General features: G+C 33.0%; 2 protein-coding genes across 2 annotated transcripts; both read left to right on the top strand.

Annotated features, from left to right (window-relative positions):
* Positions 1 to 1,085: 1,085 nt before the first annotated feature.
* Positions 1,086 to 4,803, top strand: LOC11410999 (papilin). Its single transcript, XM_003628511.4, has 3 exons — positions 1,086 to 1,558; positions 1,976 to 3,726; positions 4,286 to 4,803. Exons 1-3 carry the CDS (start codon positions 1,229 to 1,231, stop codon positions 4,431 to 4,433), a joined length of 2,229 nt encoding a protein of 742 aa, XP_003628559.1. The 5' UTR covers positions 1,086 to 1,228; the 3' UTR covers positions 4,434 to 4,803.
* Positions 4,804 to 7,550: 2,747 nt separating this feature from the next.
* On the top strand, positions 7,551 to 18,590 carry LOC11407440 (uncharacterized). The gene is made up of 4 exons (XM_024773523.2): positions 7,551 to 8,392; positions 15,221 to 15,823; positions 16,804 to 17,092; positions 18,285 to 18,590. Exons 1-4 carry the CDS (start codon positions 7,790 to 7,792, stop codon positions 18,317 to 18,319), a joined length of 1,530 nt encoding a protein of 509 aa, XP_024629291.1. The 5' UTR covers positions 7,551 to 7,789; the 3' UTR covers positions 18,320 to 18,590.
* Positions 18,591 to 22,197: the final 3,607 nt, after the last annotated feature.

The raw sequence follows: 22,197 nt of genomic DNA, 5'->3' as shown, positions 1-22,197 counted from the left end.
CGAGGTGAGCCACTCTACTCGCTATGGCGAGTTCAGGAAAAAGGGGTACTCGCTATGGCGAGTTAGCTACTCGCCGTGGCGAGCTAAATCTAATTGCTCTCGGGAGTTTGACATTTTTCACTCAAAAATCCCATTTTTAAACTTCTCTACGCCCATATTTAATCTACAAACTTGCCTAATCATTCCTAAACAGGTTAAGACACTCAAAATCATCTAAAACTTGACCTCTAACATTAATTCACAAAATCATGTTTCACTCACTGGTAACTCACTATGGGGAGTGATTCACTCGCAATGGCGAGCGACATCTGGATTGGAAGATGAAGGAGGTCAGCTAGTTTGTTTTGTTATTTCCTAACTAGGCTTATGTTTGCAGGCAAGAAAACACCTAGTGTATGCTGACTTAAAGATAATAAACACGATGATATAAGGTTAAGACATTTAAAAGTATTTACTTGTCTCCATTTTTAGTTAGGTTTTCTCATTTTAGTTAGGTTTTCTCATTGGTGAGAGGTTTTCAAAACACGCTGGCTTAGTGGTGGTGTGGTGGAGGTTAGTGGAAGAAGAGGGAGGAGGAAGGAAGAAAACAAGGGTATTTTTTGTCTTTTTATATGGGTATGAAGTCATTGATAAAAAACGTAAACAAGATTAATTTTCCCTTTTAAACACGATTAAATTTAAAATGATTAATATTGCAATGACAAAATGGTTTTGTTTTTTTTGTTTGCGCACAAGTTTTCGACCCAGCAAAGGTGGACGACTAGTCCGACTCATGCGTAGAGACATGTGCACTGACCAAGTGTGTTGTTTCTCCTGGGAATCGAACCCGTTGCCACGGGATCCCAAACAACTTGGTTGACAAAATGGTTTTTATCATAATTCATAACCATTTGCTACTACCTCCGGTCCTATTTACAAGAGACAGTTGACTTTTTAGATACATTGAATAATGTATGTATTTAGTCAAGAACCTAAACCAAATACATAAATTATTTAATGTATCTAAAAAGTAAATTGTCTCTTGTAAATAGGATCGGAGCTAGTATTATTTTTCTTTTAAAAATTCATTTTCATTTAATCTGGTATTGAATTGCACATGTATACATTTTTCTGGGAACAACAAAAGCAACGACAATTTCTCACTAGCCACCACCACTCACTGAACCTCTCTGTATCAACAACGAAAAAGAGAAGAAAATAGAATCGTAACACTGAAAACAAGATTCGAATGGCGTTCGAATTACCAATAGATCAAATAAAGCAGTTACAGATCCTTCTTCGCAAAGATGCCAATCTCTCATGGTACAATCCAGAAAATGACGAAAATCTCCCTCTCCCAAACCTCCATTCCGTCGCAGAAACCGTCGCCAAACTCGATCCTTCGCCACCTTACCTTCGCTGTAAGAATTGCAATGGTAGACTCCTCCGTGGCGTTCAATCCTTTATCTGTGTCTTTTGTGGTGCAAATCCGCACAAAGATCTTCCTCCTGAAGCTATTAAATTTAAGAATACTCTTGGGTATCGTTGGTTGCTTGAATCTCTTCAACTCGATGGATCGGTAATGTTAATCTTTTTATAGTTTTCTTGATTCGATTTCATTATTTTAAATTGAATGTGCTTTGCTTGATGCTGGAAATTTGGAATTTTATGTGTTGTTTTGATATAATGTTCTTCATTTCTCCTTTATTGTGATGCAAAAAGAACGTGGTTATGGAAAGTTCATTTTTTTTTGTTCTAATTTGATTTATCAGATTGTGTGTATGTGTGTGTGGTTTGGATGGTTTTAAGTTGTGTTTGCGGTCTCTGTTGTAGTTACGCTATGAAACTTTATATTGTGGTAAAATGCAATGTGATCGAAATTACAGATGTGTGATGATGCTGCCGAGACATGAAAATCCTTTATACTGTGGCTGCAACTGCAATTTAAGACCATTTGGTGTATTGTTATGTTAACTCTGCTCGATTTGCTTGGCAGGAGATGGTGGCACCGACGGTGGAAGAACATGCATCAAGCAGAACAAGGAGTGAATTAAACGATGAGATTCCTTTATCTGAACTACTGGATTTGGAAATTCGATGGCCTTCTGAGGCGGAGAGAGCACTATCAAGTAATTCAGACTCGGAAGCATTTCCGGGTGAAAGCTCGTTGAGTTTGTCTGGTGTTGATCTGGATAGTTTTTTTGATCGGAGAGAATCTGATTTCAATGTGTCTGAGCAGAATTCGGCTTTTGAAAGAAATGTAGGTGGTGCTTCAGATAACACTTTCCAAGCAAATGAGAATCTTAGTTTGTTTCAGAATTTCCAAGCTTCAGAAGCATCAGGAGGGTCTGTAGAGGATCAGAGTGGGGGTTCTTTTTCGGGTTGGGAGGCCAACTTCAAGTCTGCTAGTTCTGCTCCTGTTCACAAAGAGTCCAATTCAGTCGATCATTCTAAAGTTGAATTGGATACAGTATCTGGATATGGGAAAGATTCTGACGGTGTAAAGGAGAACGATGATTTCAATCCTTCAGCGTCCGGTGAAGATGATTGGTTTCAGGGTGATGAATTCCAAACTTCTAACTCAAAGATAGATGGCCAGCCTGGGAAGTCGGAAACGACCACAGATCTCTATCATATGGAAAAAGAAGAAATTGCTACTGGTTCGTCTACTAGGAATTTGGACTGGATGCAGGATGACCAGTGGCAAGAGAGTGAAACCAAGATTCCTAATATTGGGGCTACTGATGAAGAAGATGATTCATTTGATGCTTGGAATGATTTTACTGGCTCAGCTGGCACACAAGACCCTTCTGGTATTATTTCCAGCCAAAACATGACTGCCCAGACGGGAAATTTTGAATTTTCTGCTGATCTGAATGATGCAAAAACAGCAGAGGATGCTAATAGTTCTTCTAACAGGGACTTTGACTGGATGGAAAATGATCAACGACAAGATAATGATAACAGGACAATTGATAATGTTGGTACTAATGAAGGTTCTTATTCATTTGATTCATGGAATGATTTCACCGGCTCAGCCACTACACAATATCCTTCACATAGTGTTTCCAATTCAGAGATAACTGGCCAGACTGGGAAATTTGAAATGACTGAAGATCCTAATGATACAAAAATTGCAGAAAGTGCTGATGGTTCATCTAGTAATTTTGACTGGATGCAAAATGATCCATGGCAGGGGAGCAATAACAAGGAAACTGGTATTACGGCTACTAACGAAGTCACTGATTCATTTGATGCATGGAATGATTTTACTGGTTCAGCCTTTTCACAAAATCCTTCCAGTAGCGTTTCACACTCTGAGATAAAAGACCAGACTGGCATATCTGAAATTACTGCTGATCTTCATGATACCAAAACAGCAGAGGGTGCTAATGCTTCTTCAGTTAAAAGTTTTGACTGGATGCAAGGTGACCAATGGCAAGTTAGCAATAACAAAACAACCGATAGTGTGACTACTAATGATAATGCTGACCCATTTGATGTGTGGAGTGGCTTTACTAGCTTGACCACTAAACAAGAAGATCCTTTCAGTAACATTCCTGTACAAATTGTGAATCAAACTCCATCTGAAAAGACCTTTGAAGTGGATTTATTTGGATCGTCAAACAACTCACATGATATGGATTTTAGTGGATTTTCACAGAATGATTTTTTAGAACAGTTTGATAATGCACTGAGTACTCCTGCAGCAACCAATGGTCAACCTGCAGCTGCTATTTTAAACAGGTGCCTTGATATTATCGCAGTTGCATTTTTTATTGTAGAAAGATATGCATAATTGAATTCAACCAGGTCTTTTAGTATCAGATCAGATGGACATTAAGTCTATTTACAACATCTTTAGGAGTTTTAAGTTCAATATATCAGTCTACATTTGGTAGTAGTTGTATAACTCAATCAATGTAAGGGATGTCTATAAATTTTATAGTTATGTGAGGAAACTGACACATCTAGGTAGTAGGTATAAGCCAATTTCATTTGCTGATGGTCCCAACTGACAAGGGTATTTGTTTTAAATAAGGGTTCTATTTTGATGTACAAGTTGAATAGGAATATGACTGATGACAGAATTCACATTTCGTAGCTTTGCATGTTATGAATCGAAAAGATATTTATTACTTGGAAGTTTTTCATCCTTTAAATGGCGATGCTTAGGTTTTGCATTTTATCATTGATTCTTTGGTTATTTAATGTAGTTTTTTAACATTCCTACTAGCTAAATTTGATCTTGATTGACATTTTATAGTTTCATGAAGAAATTTATGCTATCTTGTTGCATGTTTAGGGTGGCTGATGATGATACCATGAGACAAAACACTAGAGATGTTTCCACTGCAGAATTAGGGTCAAAAGATGACGTAGAGATGTTGATGTCACAGATGCATGATCTCTCATTTATGCTTGAGAGCAATCTTTCATTTCCCCCAAAATGAGATATGGAGCTACTTTATTTTCTCAAAATTCATGTTCAGTCATTCTACGTCTCGATATTTAAATTAATTTACTAATCTGTAACACATGTTCTTCTCCTTTCAAAGTATCTGTTATCTTTAATTGAAAGGCAGGGGGATATGGTTTTCCTTAATGGTTTCAATTCCATTCTTCACTGTTTGTTTTCTTTTTTAGGTAGAATTCTTTAAATTAGATTTTTATTGTAAATCAAGCATGCTGGTGTTGTATTGTTTTACGGTATGCAACTACTGTACATTAGCGGATAGTTTACTTTGGGGAGACGAGTATGACCTTTGGTACCTTATTGGCCAAAGTGGAACAAAAAACGACATCATGGTTACATTTTTTCTATTATGTGTTGCACATATTCATAATTTTTATCCCTCTTACTTTGAAACTACCTTTTTATTCACTAAAAAACCTCAAAAAAAACTGAAGTAATTTGCTAGAGCAGAAAATAACAAGTTTAAAACATGTCCGTAGTTGAAGAAGTTTACTGGAAGTATATAAAGATTAATTTGTCTGTTTTCTTTGACTTAATTCTCAGTAGCAAGTAAAATGCATATACCTCGTATCTAGACTTGAGGTTTAACATGAGGTAAACCATGAAGGGATTAAAACTTTAAAAGGGGCAATTATTTGTTATCCTTAGTTTTGCTAATGATACTTCATGTCTCTCAATTCTGGCCACGCAGCCATAACATCTACACGTCACCATGATTTTCTCTGAAACATGCTTCTTCTGACTCTTAGCCAAGAAGCTTAATCAGGTAGGTAATGTTATCTGTGTTTTTGAAAACCACTCTCTGAACTTTTGGTTGCTTTCCCGGATGTTTGTGTCTGTCCTGTTATTTTTGTTTCTTACGTTGGGTTTTGTCTAATGTGCACATTTTGGTTTGACTGTGGGGATGATTTTCTTATTCAGTGACAATAAATTTCAATTTTATTTATTGGAATAATTTTGTTTATCTTGAAATAATATAGCTTGGGGAACATTCTTGTTACTTCCCCTTTTTTCATGGTTTATGAAGTTTCTCTTAATTACTTTTGGGTATATCTTCCCTTTCAATTTGTAACCCTTCTTCCATTTCCATTCCATCTGTACATGGTAGAATGGATACCATTGTAGATCGTACCAAGATCCCAGCACTTTGCTTAATTGACCAAGTAAGTTAAAGTACACTCGACATGTTATAATTTATACAAAAAAAGGACATGATTATATGTTATGATGCATCTATGTGCAGCTGAAAAAAGTGTAGATGTCATGATGATAGAATTTCTGTACTCTGGAACTCTTTTAGATTATGTACTGAATATATTATATAATTAAGGATGACTATTAGAGCTTAGATAAATCTAGAGGAAAGCAAACAGTGTTATATATTGTTTGGATGAGCGGTGCCACAGGTTTTCTTGCATCCCAAGGCAAAAATTGCCGTGATTTGGAAACGCTACCATGTGTAGCTTCACTACAAACGTGACCACCTGCTGTGATTTTGGTTTGATGTGGAAATTACACCACACAGCCAAACAAGCACTTACATAGTTAAACCAGTCAACCTGAAAAGCTATTATTACTGACACATACGATTACTGCAACCTTGTTTGATTTACTATAATGTTAGGGTAAAAATGAGAAGGATTTACACCGTAGAGAGCTGTTTCTATGTTCTGAGTAATTCAGTGTATCTAGTATAAATTTTCACAGATTACCAAGTCACCGGGATGATTTGGGCTTCTGTCAGCCGTTGGTTGGCATTTAACATGTCAGCAGAAGTCACAGAAACACTAAGCACAATCTCTTGACTTCAAAATATTTCTTAGTTAAGAATCTTGTTTCTGAAATGTTACTAACAGAGTAACACTTCATATTTCCAAAAACAAAATACTCGTTAGCCTGCAACAACGCATGTCGTTTTCTTGATTACACACAACACAAACCCGTGAACTATATTGGTCAATCAATGACTACCAAATACGCTTTTCAGTCGGATTAGAACTTCCCCTCGAATTTTCAAAATTGGATTCATGACACTTTTTGCTCTGCTACTTCCTACGTTAGTATCATTTGGCAGGGTACTTCATATATTCTTTTCAATAGATTCATTCGTTATTGTTCGTCTACTAATTTGCAGAATCAAATAAATATTGTAATTGTGTATCTGTTCATGATAAAAACATCATAGAAGATGATACAGATACAGTTACGCTAACTACTATTTCTCCTTTTGTGTATCAATCATAACTTTATCCGTATTCTAGTGGCCCTGAGATTTTGTAGTTGTTTTCTTTTCCAAAAGCAACGTTCCCTTGGCATTTTTATGATGTATAATTTCTTTTGGCAAATTGATTTTCACGGATTTATGAAGCTTGTCTAACTTATGATATCCACATTATCCATTTGATCAATTGATGTTGCTTGATCATACCTATTAATGGAGCTATACATTACCTTTTTTTTTTTTTTTTTTTTCTTTCTTCCCTTGTGTTGAGAAAATGGAGAGGTTCTCAATCCTATTGAGACTTTCTTTTTTGACAAGTCCAAGTGAGACATGTTCTCCACTCCGTTCGGCGCCGTACCTTGGCCAACAAAATTTTATTATCAAACTTCCCATTTCTTAATATATTTTACATATTTTAAATTAAACTTCCACGTATTTTCTTTTATCCTTTTCAAACTGTTTCAAACTTCCATTTTCATTTTTCAACACGTAATATAAATAATCACTATATTTCTGTAGACAACAATGGATTTTTTGCTGCGTATATGGTTTATGTGCGTAAAGACGCAAGCAGCCATAACATCACAACATTGACATTTTGACTCATACAACACAAACAAGGCCAGCCATGGATTTATTACCAATGCTATAATTAATTTAATTTTTGTTTTTAATGAATCAATTTATTATGAAGATAATGAAAATATTTTTTAAATTAACTATGTAATTAATTATCATAATTTTTTTTTGACGATAATCATTCTTAAAATAGATGATTGTCACCTTTTCTTATAAATCATTCTAGAGGGAGGGATTTTATACGCAATCTTATTACTTTTCATTTAGTTAACACATCCCGAAACAACCCACTTAATTTCCAGACAGGTTCAACCCCAACATCCTGTTATATCCCCACACCAAACTTAATATATTCCCCCACAACGTATATACAATCATTACCACCATTATCACCAACCACCAAGCACCATTCACCAATACAAATATATACAAAAATCAAATATTTGCACATATTAACATCATCTATATACTCATCAACAAAATAGAAAGGTCATCAAAAAAATATTAGTATCATCTACAACACAACTAGTAAAATGGAGTATTTCAACAAATCAAAGGCTGTGAAACTACGCAGCCACCTAGGGAAGTACCTAGTAGCAGATGAAGACAACAACAACATCCGTCAGAGCAGAAATGGAACAACCAAAAAATCACTATGGTTTATCGAACCGGTCGAAACAAAACCTCACCATATACGCCTCAGGAGCCACCATGGCCGTTACCTAACCGCGACGGACACGCCATTTCTCCTCGGCATGACCGGAAACAAAGTTGTCCAAGCCGATTACGACGCGGGTTTGGGCTGGAAATATGAATGGGAACCAATAAAAGAAGGGTTCAACGTGAAACTGAGGAGTTGGTGTGGAAAATATTTGAGAGGTAATGGTGGAACACCACCATGGAGAAATTCTATTACACATGATGATCCTACCTCTGCTACACATAATTGGATTCTTTGGGGTGTAGAGTTTGTGGAGTTATCATTGGCTAATCAGGAGAATGTTGAATTGTTGAATCAAATTAGTTTTGCTTCTATTTCTTCATTTGATTCTCGTGATGAGGTTAATGATTCTGAATTGGTTTCTTCTATGAAGTCTCGGTCTTCCTTGAAGAGTCGTAAGAATTCAATGTTGCAGGTGCGTTTTTAAGTTTTTACATGCTTGTGAAGATTTTTTTTTACCATGGTCAATATTTTGATGCACCATCAAAATCTACCAATCACGAATCATTTATCATTATTTGTAGATAATTATAATTAAAGTTAAATATTTTTTATCAACATTGGATATATTTGGAATCACAATGCAACTTGACAAAGTATATCACTGTATAACACTTGAAATTCTAAAATGTAGATTGTCCAAAACCACGGACCCTAATTTTGCTAAACTCACTAGGAATTTGATACGTAAAATTTGGGGTTTGGCATTGACTTGAAGAGTGCAATTTTTTTTTCTGTATCAATCGGTGCTTTCATTGAGAGAACCTCCTATGACATACCCGTATCACTCATCCTACATTACTCCATCTTATTCGACCATATATACAGTTTTACCCACACATGAACGAATTGTCACAAACTTCTAAAAAGATCTCAAGGGATTTGGCTGAGTTAGACAAAGCTTCCCAACAATATCTCAAAATAGCCTGCGCAAAAATCTTCGAGAAGTTTGAAAAATTAAAAGAAAATTTGAAAGAGGAGAGTGCCGAGAAAAAATAAGGTGAACCACACGAAGAAGCAACTCAGTGTCTAATAGTAACACCTCTTAAACAAACACATGACAGCACGACTTAAGTGCCTCCTCTTGATCAAAACTATCAGAATTCAAACATGCACCAAAATTTTTACCACGAATTTTATTTATGTGTAACATAGTGATCAATAAACTCAATTTGAATCCAAATCAACAACAAACATATGTTTCAACCTTTTACCAATATTATAGTATAGTCTCGAGGATAGAAAAATATTATTCAAATGGAAGACTTCAATAAAGATGGTCCAAATAAATTCTTTGATGAGATTAATACAGAAGTACAAAACGAATAGACACTTGATAGTAATAACATGTTTGCAAAAAGAAAATGTATAAATTTAAAGAAAATTAACTATAATTACATCAAAGATAAGAACCATTTTCATCAATTTGGTACATTAATTCTCAATCAAATCATTTCCAAATGTATTTTTGTTAACCATGGGGTTATCGAAAGAAAGATCTCTAATAATTCGGAATTCAACCTAGATATAAGTAAAATCTGATTAAAAATTGCTCCATCCATAAACCGAACTCATATTCTCATTAACATGGTTTTTTTTCTTTCTCACAAAGGATTTTTAGTTCTCCGTATTTATATAAAGTATAAATATAATTGGAGTTATGATATTTGAATAATCAAATTTAACAATTATAAGGAAATCTTTTTTTTTCTTGAACAACATATATAAGGAAATCTTATAAAAATACATTTAAAGCAAACGTTAGTTTGAATGAAAGAATGACAGCCGTATAAAAATACAGTGTCTTGACAACTTTTGAGTTGTCAAAATAACCTTTCTATTATAAATAATGAAAAATACTAATAAGTGTTGTCAGGGTATTTGTTAAGAAAGCAAACATAATAATTATGTATTAGAACTTGTGTAATTGATACTTTAAAAGTTAAGAAAATGTTATTTTCTATTCGAAACTTCTACTTTTTGGTTTCTTAACGAATACTCTTAAAACATTTGTTAGCAAGACCTATAAATAATTTATAATTGCGTGTGGAGGAATTCTTTAATTAATATTTATGATAATATAATCTCCATGATAGCTCATTAATGATATGTTATGCATGGTTAATGAGATTTTTTTTTTTGAGCAAGGTTAATGAGATTTTTATCTGCCGTAACTTTGAGAGTTTGTGTGATGGTCAGAATATGAGACCATTTTACGATAGAACTCCCTGTTTTTTTGTGTTCGAAAGAGATACAATAAAAGTTGGTTCCAAACATTATACTCCCTCCGTCCCAAATTGTATGTCATTTTAGAAAAAATATTTGTCCCAAATTGTATGTCACTTTACAATACCAATGAAACATTAATGTTATTTTTCCTATTATAACCTTAACTATTTATTACTCTCTCTTCTTTCAAGTCTTTTATTTATCTTTTCCATATTATTTATTAAGGACAATTTTGTAAAACAACTCATAATATCTCTTTTCCACACGATATTAATTACATTTCTTAATATGTGTGAAATGCCCAAAACGTCATACAATTTGGGACGGAGGGAGTAGATTTTATGTTCATTGCCTCTCAAATATACATATATTATGCTTAATAGTTTAATATAATGAACAAGCTAACAAGACAAATGTTAAATAATATTTTAATAGAAAATGTTACATAGATATCCTTTATTGCCATACAACCTTGTACACCCTATACATTAGCAAAAGAGAAGAGGAGAGAAAAGAAAAAGTGTGCTTGTACGGAGTCCATGTGACAACGTGTTGTGTGGATGTCAAAAAGTGTATTGCCACCTAAGGATATCTATTTATCATAACTCTATTTTAATACGACGATCATAGTTCAACGACACTTATCATTAGGATTATTTCATTTTCGGGTTGAGGTCAGCTGGGCAGGGCATCTAAATCAATTATACTCTTGTGATTCTCTTTATTCTTTATTGCTTTTGTAAATCAGATTAGCATAATATTAATATCCACCCGTTAATAGAATAAAACTCTATCATTTTGAATTGATAAAAATATTACTTAGGGTGTGTTTGTTTCAAGTTATAATTGTTGATTCCCGGGAATAAAATGATAGGAATGTACATGCCTATGTTTGTTACAAGTTTACAAAATTTTATTCCCGGGTATAAAATGTTCCTGGGAATAGAAAAATTTTCCCAAAAAAAAGGGTGGCAATAAAGTTCCCATGGAGATGAGAATAAATTCATAAATAGTTTACCTATTATAATCCCTATTTTTATGGTTCATAGGAATATTATAAAGCTAACCAAACATATTTTTCCTAAATTCCTTGGAATAAAATTCCCATCTTTATATTCCAAGGAATGTTATTCCTAAAAATAAATTTGGTAAACTTGAAACAAACACACCCTTAATACAAGCAGAAATTGAATTTGAACCTTCAATTTCTCAATTATTTATCTTAAAAAAGTGAATTGCTACTGTTTAATAAGTTGTTTATTGTAGATTATTACTAGAAAAATATAATATGACAATTGATGCCACTTTGAAAAAGTTGAAATTTCTGATCTCCATCCCAAAAAAAAATTCACTATTTTTTACTCTCATAACTAAAACAATGACATAATCAACATTAATTTGATAAAAATAAATGTAAGTAAATTAAGATGTCTTCAAATGATCCTCGCGAGCATAATTCAGGAAATACATTATTATATGCAAGGTCGGAGTTCAAACCCCAAACACCTCATTCATTCACCTTTAGCCTACTACACTACTTCACAAAAAAAAAAATAGATGTCTTAGAATTCAACTCATTCACCTTTTTTTTTCCTTCTCAAACCACCACCGATTGTGTCAATGCCTACTACACTACTTTGCAAATCCTTATTTTTAATTTGTTGACGGTTTAAATGCATGTTTAGATTGAAAGTAAATTTGACCAAACACCGACACATTAGTGTAATTTTATCAAATTTACCGTCAATCCATACTCACTAATTAATTTATAAAGTTGATATCTACTTTAAATTATCTATCACAAGTTGGTCCAATAATCCCAGAGGCTGCCGTGAATGTGGTGAAGAACTAAACTACAATTTGGTCCTTTCCAACTTGGCCACTCTCATATCAGTATTCTTTATCACCGCTCAGCCCTAAAATTACACCAACCGCGTTCTCTCAATTTAGCTGGCTGCTCTCTTTCTCCACCTGGCACGGTGCATCATCAGCAACCTAGTTCACCCTGCTGTTTTCCATAAAAAATAATTTACAATGAGTGTCAATATTAGTTTTTGATATAATATTAAATTTTTTTTTTATGATTGGACCATAAATCAATTATATACATTACCTTTATTCATTTTACATTTATGATAATAATAAATGCATCTTATATTTTTTTTTTTTTTTGCTTTATTTTGTTTGAATTCAAGATCTTCAACATTTTAATTCCTTAGTTTAAATAAGTTAAGCCACCCAATTTGTCTAATATTGAAATAAGTAAAAGCAACAATAAATTTAATATTAGTTTTTTTTGAGTAAATAATAAATTTAATTTTTTTATTAAAAAATAAATTTATGTTTTTTTGACAGAAAATAATAAATTTAATAATTTATTCAATTATTACAAAAATAAAAGTTTTTTAAATAAAATTTATGGAATCCGCGTATGACAGTCAACGTGGTCGTCTACTATACTATATAGGAAAGTTAATGTCCCATGAATTTACCATTTTGCCCCTATAAGGGGCAATTTGGTAATCTACTTATTGGTTAAGTTTTTTTTTTTTGAACCATGGCCTATGAATTTCCATTTTTGCCCCTAACCAATTTTTTTAATTATTTTCTAATTAACTTTTAATTATTTTTCAATTTTTATATTTTTAACTATTTTTTAATTTTTTCTTCCAAATTCAGTTGCTTCTACATTCTTTCGAAGAATTTTTTTTATGCAGTGATTATCTAAAGTTATTATTTTACCTTAGATAAATATTAAATGTAAAAGTGTGGAGGAAAAAATTAGGTTAAAATTAGAGCTGACATTTTGCATAAATTAAATCTAGAGTTACTATAGTAAAGTCACGCGAAAAAATAGGTTAAATCTAGGGTTAATATTGCGTCACGGGTTAACATTTAGAAATAAGAGATGACATTTTGCTTAAATTCAATCTAGGGTTAGTATAGTAAAGTCACACGAAAAAATTAGGTTAAATCTAGGGTTAATATTGCGTCATAGGTTAACATTTAGAAATAAGAGATGTCATTTTGCATAAATTAAATCTAGGGTTAATATAATTTGTTTAGTAAAATTAAAGAGAAAAATTAGGAGCGATTTGTTTATTTTGATTTCCCTAACAATTAACGTTAACATTTTGATTAAATTAAACAGTGTTAATTAAATATGGTTAATACAGTAAGATTAAGCAAAGAAGTTAGATTAAATCTAGGGCAAAATTTTGCGTTCGGGTTAACTTTAAGAAATAAAATAGGCTAAGTATAGCAAGACGGGTTAACATTTATAAATAAGAGATTAAGTTAAGCATAGGGAGGCGGGTTATCGGTTATTCCTTTCCAAAAAAACAGCATATAATTGGGAACATACTTTTATTTTACTTTAGATAAACATTAAATGCAAAAGTGTGGATGGAAAAATTAGGTTAAAATTAGAGATGACTTTTTGAATAAATTAAATCTAGGGTTAATATGGTAAAGTCACGCGAAAAATAGGTTAAATCTAGGGTTAATATTGCGTCAGAGGTTAAAATTTAGAAATAAGAGATGACATTTTGCATAAATTAAATCAAGGGTTAATATAGTAAAGTCACACGAAAAAATTAGGTTAAATCTAAGGTTAATATTGCGTCACATGTTAACATTTAGAAATAAGATATGCCATTTTGCATAAATTAAATCTAGGGTTAATATAATATGTTTAATAAAATTAAAGAGAAAAATTAGGAGCGATTTGTTTATTTTGATTTCCCTAACAATTAACGTTAACATTTTGATTAAATTAAACAAGGTTAATTAAATAGGGTTAATACAGTAAAATTAAGCAAAGAAATAAGGTTAAATCTAGGGCAAAATTTTGCGTTCGGGTTAACTTTAAGAAATAAAATAGGTTAAGTATGGCAAGACGGGTTAACATTTATAAGTAAGAGATTAAATTAAGTATAGCGAGACGGGTTAACGGTTATTCCTTTCCAAAAAAACAACATATAATTAGGTACATACTTTTATTTTACTTTAGATAAACATTAAATGCAAAAGTGTGGAGGGAAAAATTAGGTTAAAATTAGAGATGACATTTTGCATAAATTAAATCTAGGATTAATATAGTAAAGTCACCCGAAAAAATAGGTTAAATCTAGGGTTAATATTGCATCACGGGTTAACATTTAGAAATAAGAGATGACATTTTGCATAAATTAAATCTAGGGTTAATATAGTAAAGTCACACAAAAAATTAGGTTAAATCTACGGTTAATATTGCGTCACGGGTTAACATTTAAAAATAAGAGATAAGAGATGACATTTTGCAGAAATTAAATCTAGGGTTAATTTAGTAAAGTCACACGAAAAAATTAGGGTAAATCTAGGGTTAATATTGCGTCACAGGTTAACGTTTATAAATGAGCTGACATTTTGCATAAATTAAATCTAGGGTTAATATAATTTGTTTAGTAAAATTAAGGAGAAAAATTAGGAGCGATTTGTTATTTTGATTTCCCTAACAATTAACGTTAACATTTTGATTAAATTAAATAGGGTTAATACAGTAAAATTAAGCAAATAAGTTAGGTTAAATCTAGGGAAAAATTTTGCTTTCGGGTTAACTTTAAGGAATAAGAGATTGCAATAGTTATTATGTTATTTTTTATGTAGTGCTTTAGACTCTGTGTTGCAAATTTTTGATTTACGCAGCTTTGATTTTCACATTTATAAATGACAACAATTTTCTGTAATTTATAAGATTTCTCATTCAAAACTAAATTTAAAAAAAATACGTTATTCAATCCGTGCAAAGCACGGGTTTGTAACTAGTTTCTAACATAAAACAGAAAAACACGGAACACCAAAGTCAACTTCAATTCATCTTTGATTCCCAAACACTCCCTGGTTTCAACTCTCTCTATCTCCTTCACAAACCTCATATTGCATATCCAAATTAACCTCACTTTCACCATAAACAAATCCAAATCTCAATTCTTAACAACATAATTAACCATTGAATTTGATTAATTCTTTGCAGAAAACTTCCACCAACAACAACAACAACAGCTTCACCATCTCATCAATGGAGCTTTTCCAACGAGCAAAAGCAGTTCGACTAAGAAGCCACCACGACAAATACCTCCACGCAGAAGAAGACGAAGAATCAACAAACCAAGACAGAAACGGATCATCAAAAAACGCTAAATGGACAGTTGAACACATCCCTGAATACGACAACATCATCCGTCTCAAAAGCTGTTACAACAAATACTTAACAGCATCAAATCAGCCTTTACTTCTCGGCGTAACGGGTCGAAAAGTGATTCAAACACTGCCAAGGAGACTCGATTCGTCTGTTGAATGGGAACCGGTTAGAGAAGGTGCGCAGGTTAAGCTGAAAACGAGATATGGGAATTTTCTTAGAGCTAATGGTGGGTTACCACCTTGGAGAAATTCAGTTACGCATGATATTCCTCATAGAAGTGCTACTCAGGATTGGATTCTTTGGGATGTTGATGTTCTTGAGATTCATGTTGGAAATCCACCTCCTCCTCCGATTCCTCATTCGGATTCTCTTGATTTTGGATCTTCTACTCCTTCTGCTCTTTCCTTCAAATCTGATCGCTTCTCTAGACAAGAGGTATGTATTGTTTTTTATCTTTCATATTCATTGATCATTCATTGTGTATTTTAGTTTAATTTTAATAAATTGTGTCTGCAAATCACAAATCATTATAATTATAAGTTACCATTAAAGTCAAACAATTTTAATGATCAGACAATTATGATCGATTGACGGTGCAACATGCTGAGGGACAGTCAGTGTGTATGAACAAAAATCTGTGTATATTTGTAGCCAAATCAATTCTTAAGCTATAGTATAAGTCTCAATCAGTGCTGTTTAATTTTGTATGTTAAATTAGGTGTTGATCGTGTATTTTTTTTTTTCCGGATATAATTAGTCCCTTAAGTATTTGACCTGAGGGCTAATTTCACTCTTAATACTTGACTTGAACTAATTTTACTCAAAATACTCATTTAGGATTAGGACTATGCTCATAACTTTGATTGTTGAGAAACTAATATGATCGATAGAACTTGGATTTTCAATTGTCTATGTAACCTTGAAATCACATTTTTGTTGTTGGATTAATCTTATAACTAAGAGTGTTATCACTCGGTCGTCTAATTAATCCAATGGTTGAAATGCGACTAGAGTTTCCGACAGATGAGGGTCTTATGATTGACTACTTGCTTTGACTTGATTGACTATATGTTCTATAATGTTACCTTAAACTGGACGCTGTTTAAATTTACTTTTGGTTAGTAGGAGCTTCTCACTCAAAATAATAAGGTAATGAATATTCACTTATTTTAAACTAGACCCTATTATAGAAGTTTATATAGAAGTTAAATGAAAGGTTTTATGACAAAATATAGATGCAGAAGCTAATTTCAATTTATACAAGAAACTGTTGTTTGAAAAACTTATAATTATTGAGATTATTATTAATTTTTTTGCAAATATGCTTTGAGAAGTTTATCCAATATAATCATATAGTTATATAGAAAATGAAACTGGCAGCACTGAGTGATGATTTTGTTTGGTTGAGTTTGCAGTCAACAGATAGCGTTGGTTCGCCGCCAAAGATGGAGGGGAGAACTATATACTACCATGTTGCTGAGGATAATGGAGATGTGGATGATGAGAATGTGCAGGGCTATTCCTTGGTGTTCAATGGGAATGACGTCGAGCAGCTGACTCGTAAGTTCGTGGAAGAGACAGGACTTGACGGAGTTATTGTGTGTAGTCGAAGTCCTTTGAATGGAAAACTTTACCCTCTTCGTTTGCATCTTCCTCCAAACAATGTTACCATGCAGGTTGTTTTGGTCCTTCCTAACTCAAAAGGTAACTTTCCTGATTCCCTTGTCTAATTTTCTTTTTGTGAATGTTCAATCTTTAATTTGACATGCATTGACGTGTAAGTTTAGATTTGTGCCTTTGATGTCACATGTGTTGTAGGCTTATGACACATGTGATGTTTCAAGAAATATTTTGTCTGAAGTATATATTAAGTTGTAAGACAAACACAAACAGTGCACATAACATTGACACGTAGACACCACTAATAATTTAAGAAAATAGGAGTGATTTGTTGTAACCATATGTGTTGGTGTCAGTGTTGGACATTGACACATGTCAGACACTAGACATACCTTTAATCCATAGTGTCGATGCTACATATGTAAGAATATGACTGTTCTGAAAAGATAATTAGTTAAACTACAATACCAGCTGATTTTTGCTACTACAAAATATATTAATTCAACTATGGTTCCTTAAATGTGATTAAAAGCAACAAATATTGATAATTGTCCTATTTTATTCACGTTTGATGCCTCAGAAATAAGCGAACTTCTCACAAGAAATTATCAAAATCTAGTGATGCTTGGTTGGTTGCTCAGATTTCACACAAGACTTAAAAGTTAAAATAATTTTGCTCCCTTCGTATTCGTCTTGCTCTTCGCTTTCATCTGTTTTAACTTTTATATATCTTGTGTATAATCCAGGGGTGTTTACGGTACAGGCCAACCCGTTGACTCAACCTGAAGCGTTTTGTTTGGGTTCTTTTATAGTTTGGGTCGAATTTGAACCAATCCCATTAAACTTGAAATTATTTGAACATGATAATGGGTTTATGATTTCAAACCCGAAAATTCGACCCGTTGAAAGAAAATTGTGAATTTATTAATTTTGTGGATGTAGTTGAAATTTTTACAAGTGAATCAATAAGTGACACAATTTATTTGAAGTGCTAAAATTTGAAACTATGTAATTTAGTCAAAATGTTCGGAATTTGTATATAATAAAATGTTTTTTTAATGATAGAAAATATTATGTCTCATGGTTCGATCACCTGACCCAAACCAACTTGGTAATCACCAAATTGGGTTGGTTCAGGTTTGGCGAAAGTTTTTGTGTTTTTTATCGGACTCAAATTGATGAATTTTGATTGGTTTGGTGATTGGATTGATTAAAAGTGACCCAACTACACCTCTAAATGCTATCCTAACATTTGCTTTCTGTTCTGGTATTTCAGTTGCAAAAGAATTTGAAGAACAAGGTTTACTGTGACAGACTTGATTTATGAAGTCTTGAGTGTATTAAACTGCAAGGCCAATGTAACATTGTGACCCAAGTCAAGTGGGTTTCAAATTCTATTTTATCACATTTATGCAAAACTCAACCTTGTTGTTTTATAAACTTTTTTTGTTATTGTAATTTTCTGCCATTCATTGTATTCTTTAGATTTATCTCTTGTATAAAGATCTTCTATCAGAAAGTTACAGTCATGTATTTTTTTTTCAGGCAGATATAAATGTCAGAAATTAGAAGCATTCTTTAATCGGATAGAATTTATGCCTTTATTTAGGCATTATTGTTCTTGTAAAAAAATAAAAAAATAGAAACAACATTCTATTGATACAATAAGCTTTGAAATAAAAATTGAGAAATGATATTTGTACAACCATTTTCTAACAACTTTTGTGACAACTTTCTCTCTCATACTCACATTATATTTTTACTTTCTCTCTCTATTACTTTGATATTTGTGCCAATACATACTTTTCTTTGTAAAAATGTGGTTGTCCATTTAGTTGTTAAACAAATTGATGTTCAAATAACACTACTCATAAAAATTAGTGTTTCATATCTGTATTAGAGTTGTATTCATACTAAACACGTCATGGAACAGTTTTAGTTGCATCTGGTGTGTTATTAAAAGTTCTTGTTCTGCTCTCATAGTGGCTCAACTCCTCTTGTATTTCCATTATTTTGTAAATACAACTTGGTAGATGGTGTATTTGTATGCAATGTTTGAAAAATAGGTTTGATATATGGCACTTGCTTCATTCTTGCATAATAGGACAATAATTTTCTTCTTCCTCCTCAGTCCTCACAAAACATAAACCCACACAAAGCCACAAGCACTAAAATCTGTGTTATTCAGTGAAAAAAATTATTGTAAAAAATTTCAAATGAAAAATGATCAAGTCTTTCGAATCATTTGCTTCTTGTTGTTTGTTAATTGCACATATTCTCTACAATAACTCGTCTAGCATTACGATAAATTAACGAAATTGTTCAGATCTATTTCTTTGTGTCACTGCAGATCCTTCATTAATCTTATGTGTCACTACAAAGCAGCCGTGCTGTTGCTGCTGTTTTGGAGGGGCAGTCCAGCTGTTGCCTTGTGGTGTGGGTACTGTGTTGTCTTTTGTTTTGGTGCAGCAGCTGTGTTGTTTGAGTGGAGGCAGCTCTTTAGTAGGTCCGATTGTCTAGGTGTTGAAGCAGGGGTATGCTTGTGGTTGTGTCATAAGTATATGCTTGCGTCATTACTCTTTTGGTTGGTTTCCTTTGTTTATGGGTGGTTTTTAAGGGGTTTTTATTCAAGCCGGTGTTTATAGGGAAACCGATTTCCCCTTGTTTGTATTTTTTTTTCCACCCGAGCTTATTAGTGCTTCTTGCACGGGCTTGTTGGTTAATAATATTTGCCGATTCAAAAAAAAATCAGAGCAAAATCACGCCACGGTGCTTACAAATTGTGTCGTGATTGTTGACAATTTTGAATTTCTTTTTTTTGCACTCCCCAAATTGTGTCGCAATGCTTGCCAATTGTGCCACAATTTTGGACGAATTGAAATTAGTATTTTTGAGCAGAAATCACGTCGTGATGTCACTTAATCGTGGCACGATTCGTCATATTTCATACTTTGATTTTCATTGCCTTTTTTAGCATTCAACATGTAACTCACTAAAACCTTACTAAATGTCATATTAAAAAAACTAATATGACAGAGTATTTTCTCGAATCCTCTACTACAATTTTGGTCCAGGTGACCCTTATCTCCTTTCCACAACTTCTCTCAAGTGAATGTATATCGGGTGATCACTCAATCAACATACAAAGCTGCCAATTTATGATTTCTTAGTTTTTTAGCATCTCTACCCCAAACTTAAACATGTGCTAATTCCAAAACTAATCTCAAACTTATAATCAAATCATGGTTCCATGCAACACAAAACATTCACCTAACTCTAAAAAGGGGTTAAACATTCTCCGAAACAAAGGGGAATAGTTCAAGGGGGTGTTTGATGGTGCATAGGACCAAGTACTTTTATTTCCATTCTTGATGAACCTTTTGGCTTGTAATGGTGACCGTATTGATGGTAATATGCCAAACATATACCATGTTTGTAATTTTTCTGTTGCTAGTCTGATGGTTCCTACGCGAAAGGTATGGAACCATGATTTGATTCATCATGTTTTTAGCCCGAATATTGCTTCTAGTATTTTGCGATATATTTGATTAGGTGTCAGATGATAAATTGATTTGGAAAGCTGAAAAGGATGGCGAGTATTATGTAAAAAGTGTATATAGGCTTTGTATGGAAGGTTTGGTGGATACATCGCATCTTTGAAGACCAGGTTTCTGAGCCGGATATGGCGGTTAGAGGTTCTCCTGAAAATCAAACACTTAGTCTGAAGAATGTGTCGAGGTTGTTTGCCTACACGAGTTCGTTTACAGGATAAAGGTGTCCAATGCCCTTTAGAGTGTGTTGGTTGTGTTTCTTATGATTAGGATATGGCTCACATGTTTTTTACTTGCCCATTTACAATGTAAGTTTGGATTATGGCTGTCCTTTGGAACGACATTCAATAGATTGTCAGTGATAGTAGTTTGGAAGCAAAATCGATCTTTTTGTTTTTACAACGTTTCACGCCAGAACTGGCTACTTGTATGGCTAGTTTGTTTCGGAGTTTACGGAAGCACACTACCTCAAAGTGTAGGATGATGTTAAAAAGATAGTTGCTCAAGTAGTTGATAAAGCTCATCATTTGTTGGAGGAGTGGACACTTGCAAACGCAACCACCACCGATGCTCGTCAAAATTAGCCCCATGCTACCATTCCTCGTATTGCAACAACCACAAGAGATTCCATTGGACAATGATCAACAGTAGCAGACGCGAACACTCCGTTTGGTGCTTCAACTTCTTTCCTAGCTTCTTCTCGATGGCAATTCCCCTAGCGTGGGCGTCTCAAATCTAACATTGATGCCTCTTTATCACGTCAGTTAAATAAAACAGGTATTAGAATATGTTTACGCGACGAAGATGGGGATTTTGTGCTGGCAAAAACTCTATGCTTTACTCGTTGATGTCCTTTGAATGTCGGTGAAGCGCTAGGATTATTTATGCTTTGGAATGACTCAGTGATATGCAGTCTGATAACATCGACCTTGTGCTCGATTCCAAAATGATAGATGCCTTCCATAATATGATAGTAGGCATGCATGTACTAAGGAGTTTGGCAATATCATCTCATCCTCAAGGAATTTATTTGTTTCTTATTTTACAAACTCTCAGGTGAAGTTTAATAGATGACAAACAAACGTAGTTGCTTAGGCCCTTGTTAGGGCGATCTCATTATCATGACAGTCCCATCATTTATTTTGATATTTCTTTTTGTATTTATATTCTTATTTTTAATGAAATGCTATAAGCATCTTTCTTTCAAATAATTAAATCAAGTAATTGAATCAATTAAATAATTTTTATGTGATATATTTCATCTCAAGGTTTTTATTTTTTATTTACTTTTTGTTTTAATCAACTCTTTTCTATTTCTTTTATCTTTCTCTATACTAAATAATCAATCAAATCTATTATATTTTCACATTTTTATTTCTTACCTATTTATCTCTTCACAACTTCTCTTCTAAACAAGGCACACCCTAAAAAAAGATGATAATTTTATAAGAAATAAATATATATTTCCTCAAAAATATTGTATAGATTAAAAATATACAACTTTAAATAAAATAAAGAGTTTAATTGACACACTCTGTCAATGTATAATTATTTTACACCGACAGAGTATACTAATTAAACTCATAAAAATACCATTAAAAATAATAATACAATTATTTTATGCATACATCCAATGAT

The sequence above is a fragment of the Medicago truncatula genome, chromosome 8, assembly GCF_003473485.1.
Source record: "Medicago truncatula cultivar Jemalong A17 chromosome 8, MtrunA17r5.0-ANR, whole genome shotgun sequence".
In the NCBI taxonomy this organism is placed as follows: Eukaryota; Viridiplantae; Streptophyta; class Magnoliopsida; order Fabales; family Fabaceae; genus Medicago; species Medicago truncatula.
The sequence above is the reverse complement of the archived record's forward strand: the minus strand, read 5'-3'. Positions and strand labels throughout refer to the sequence as shown.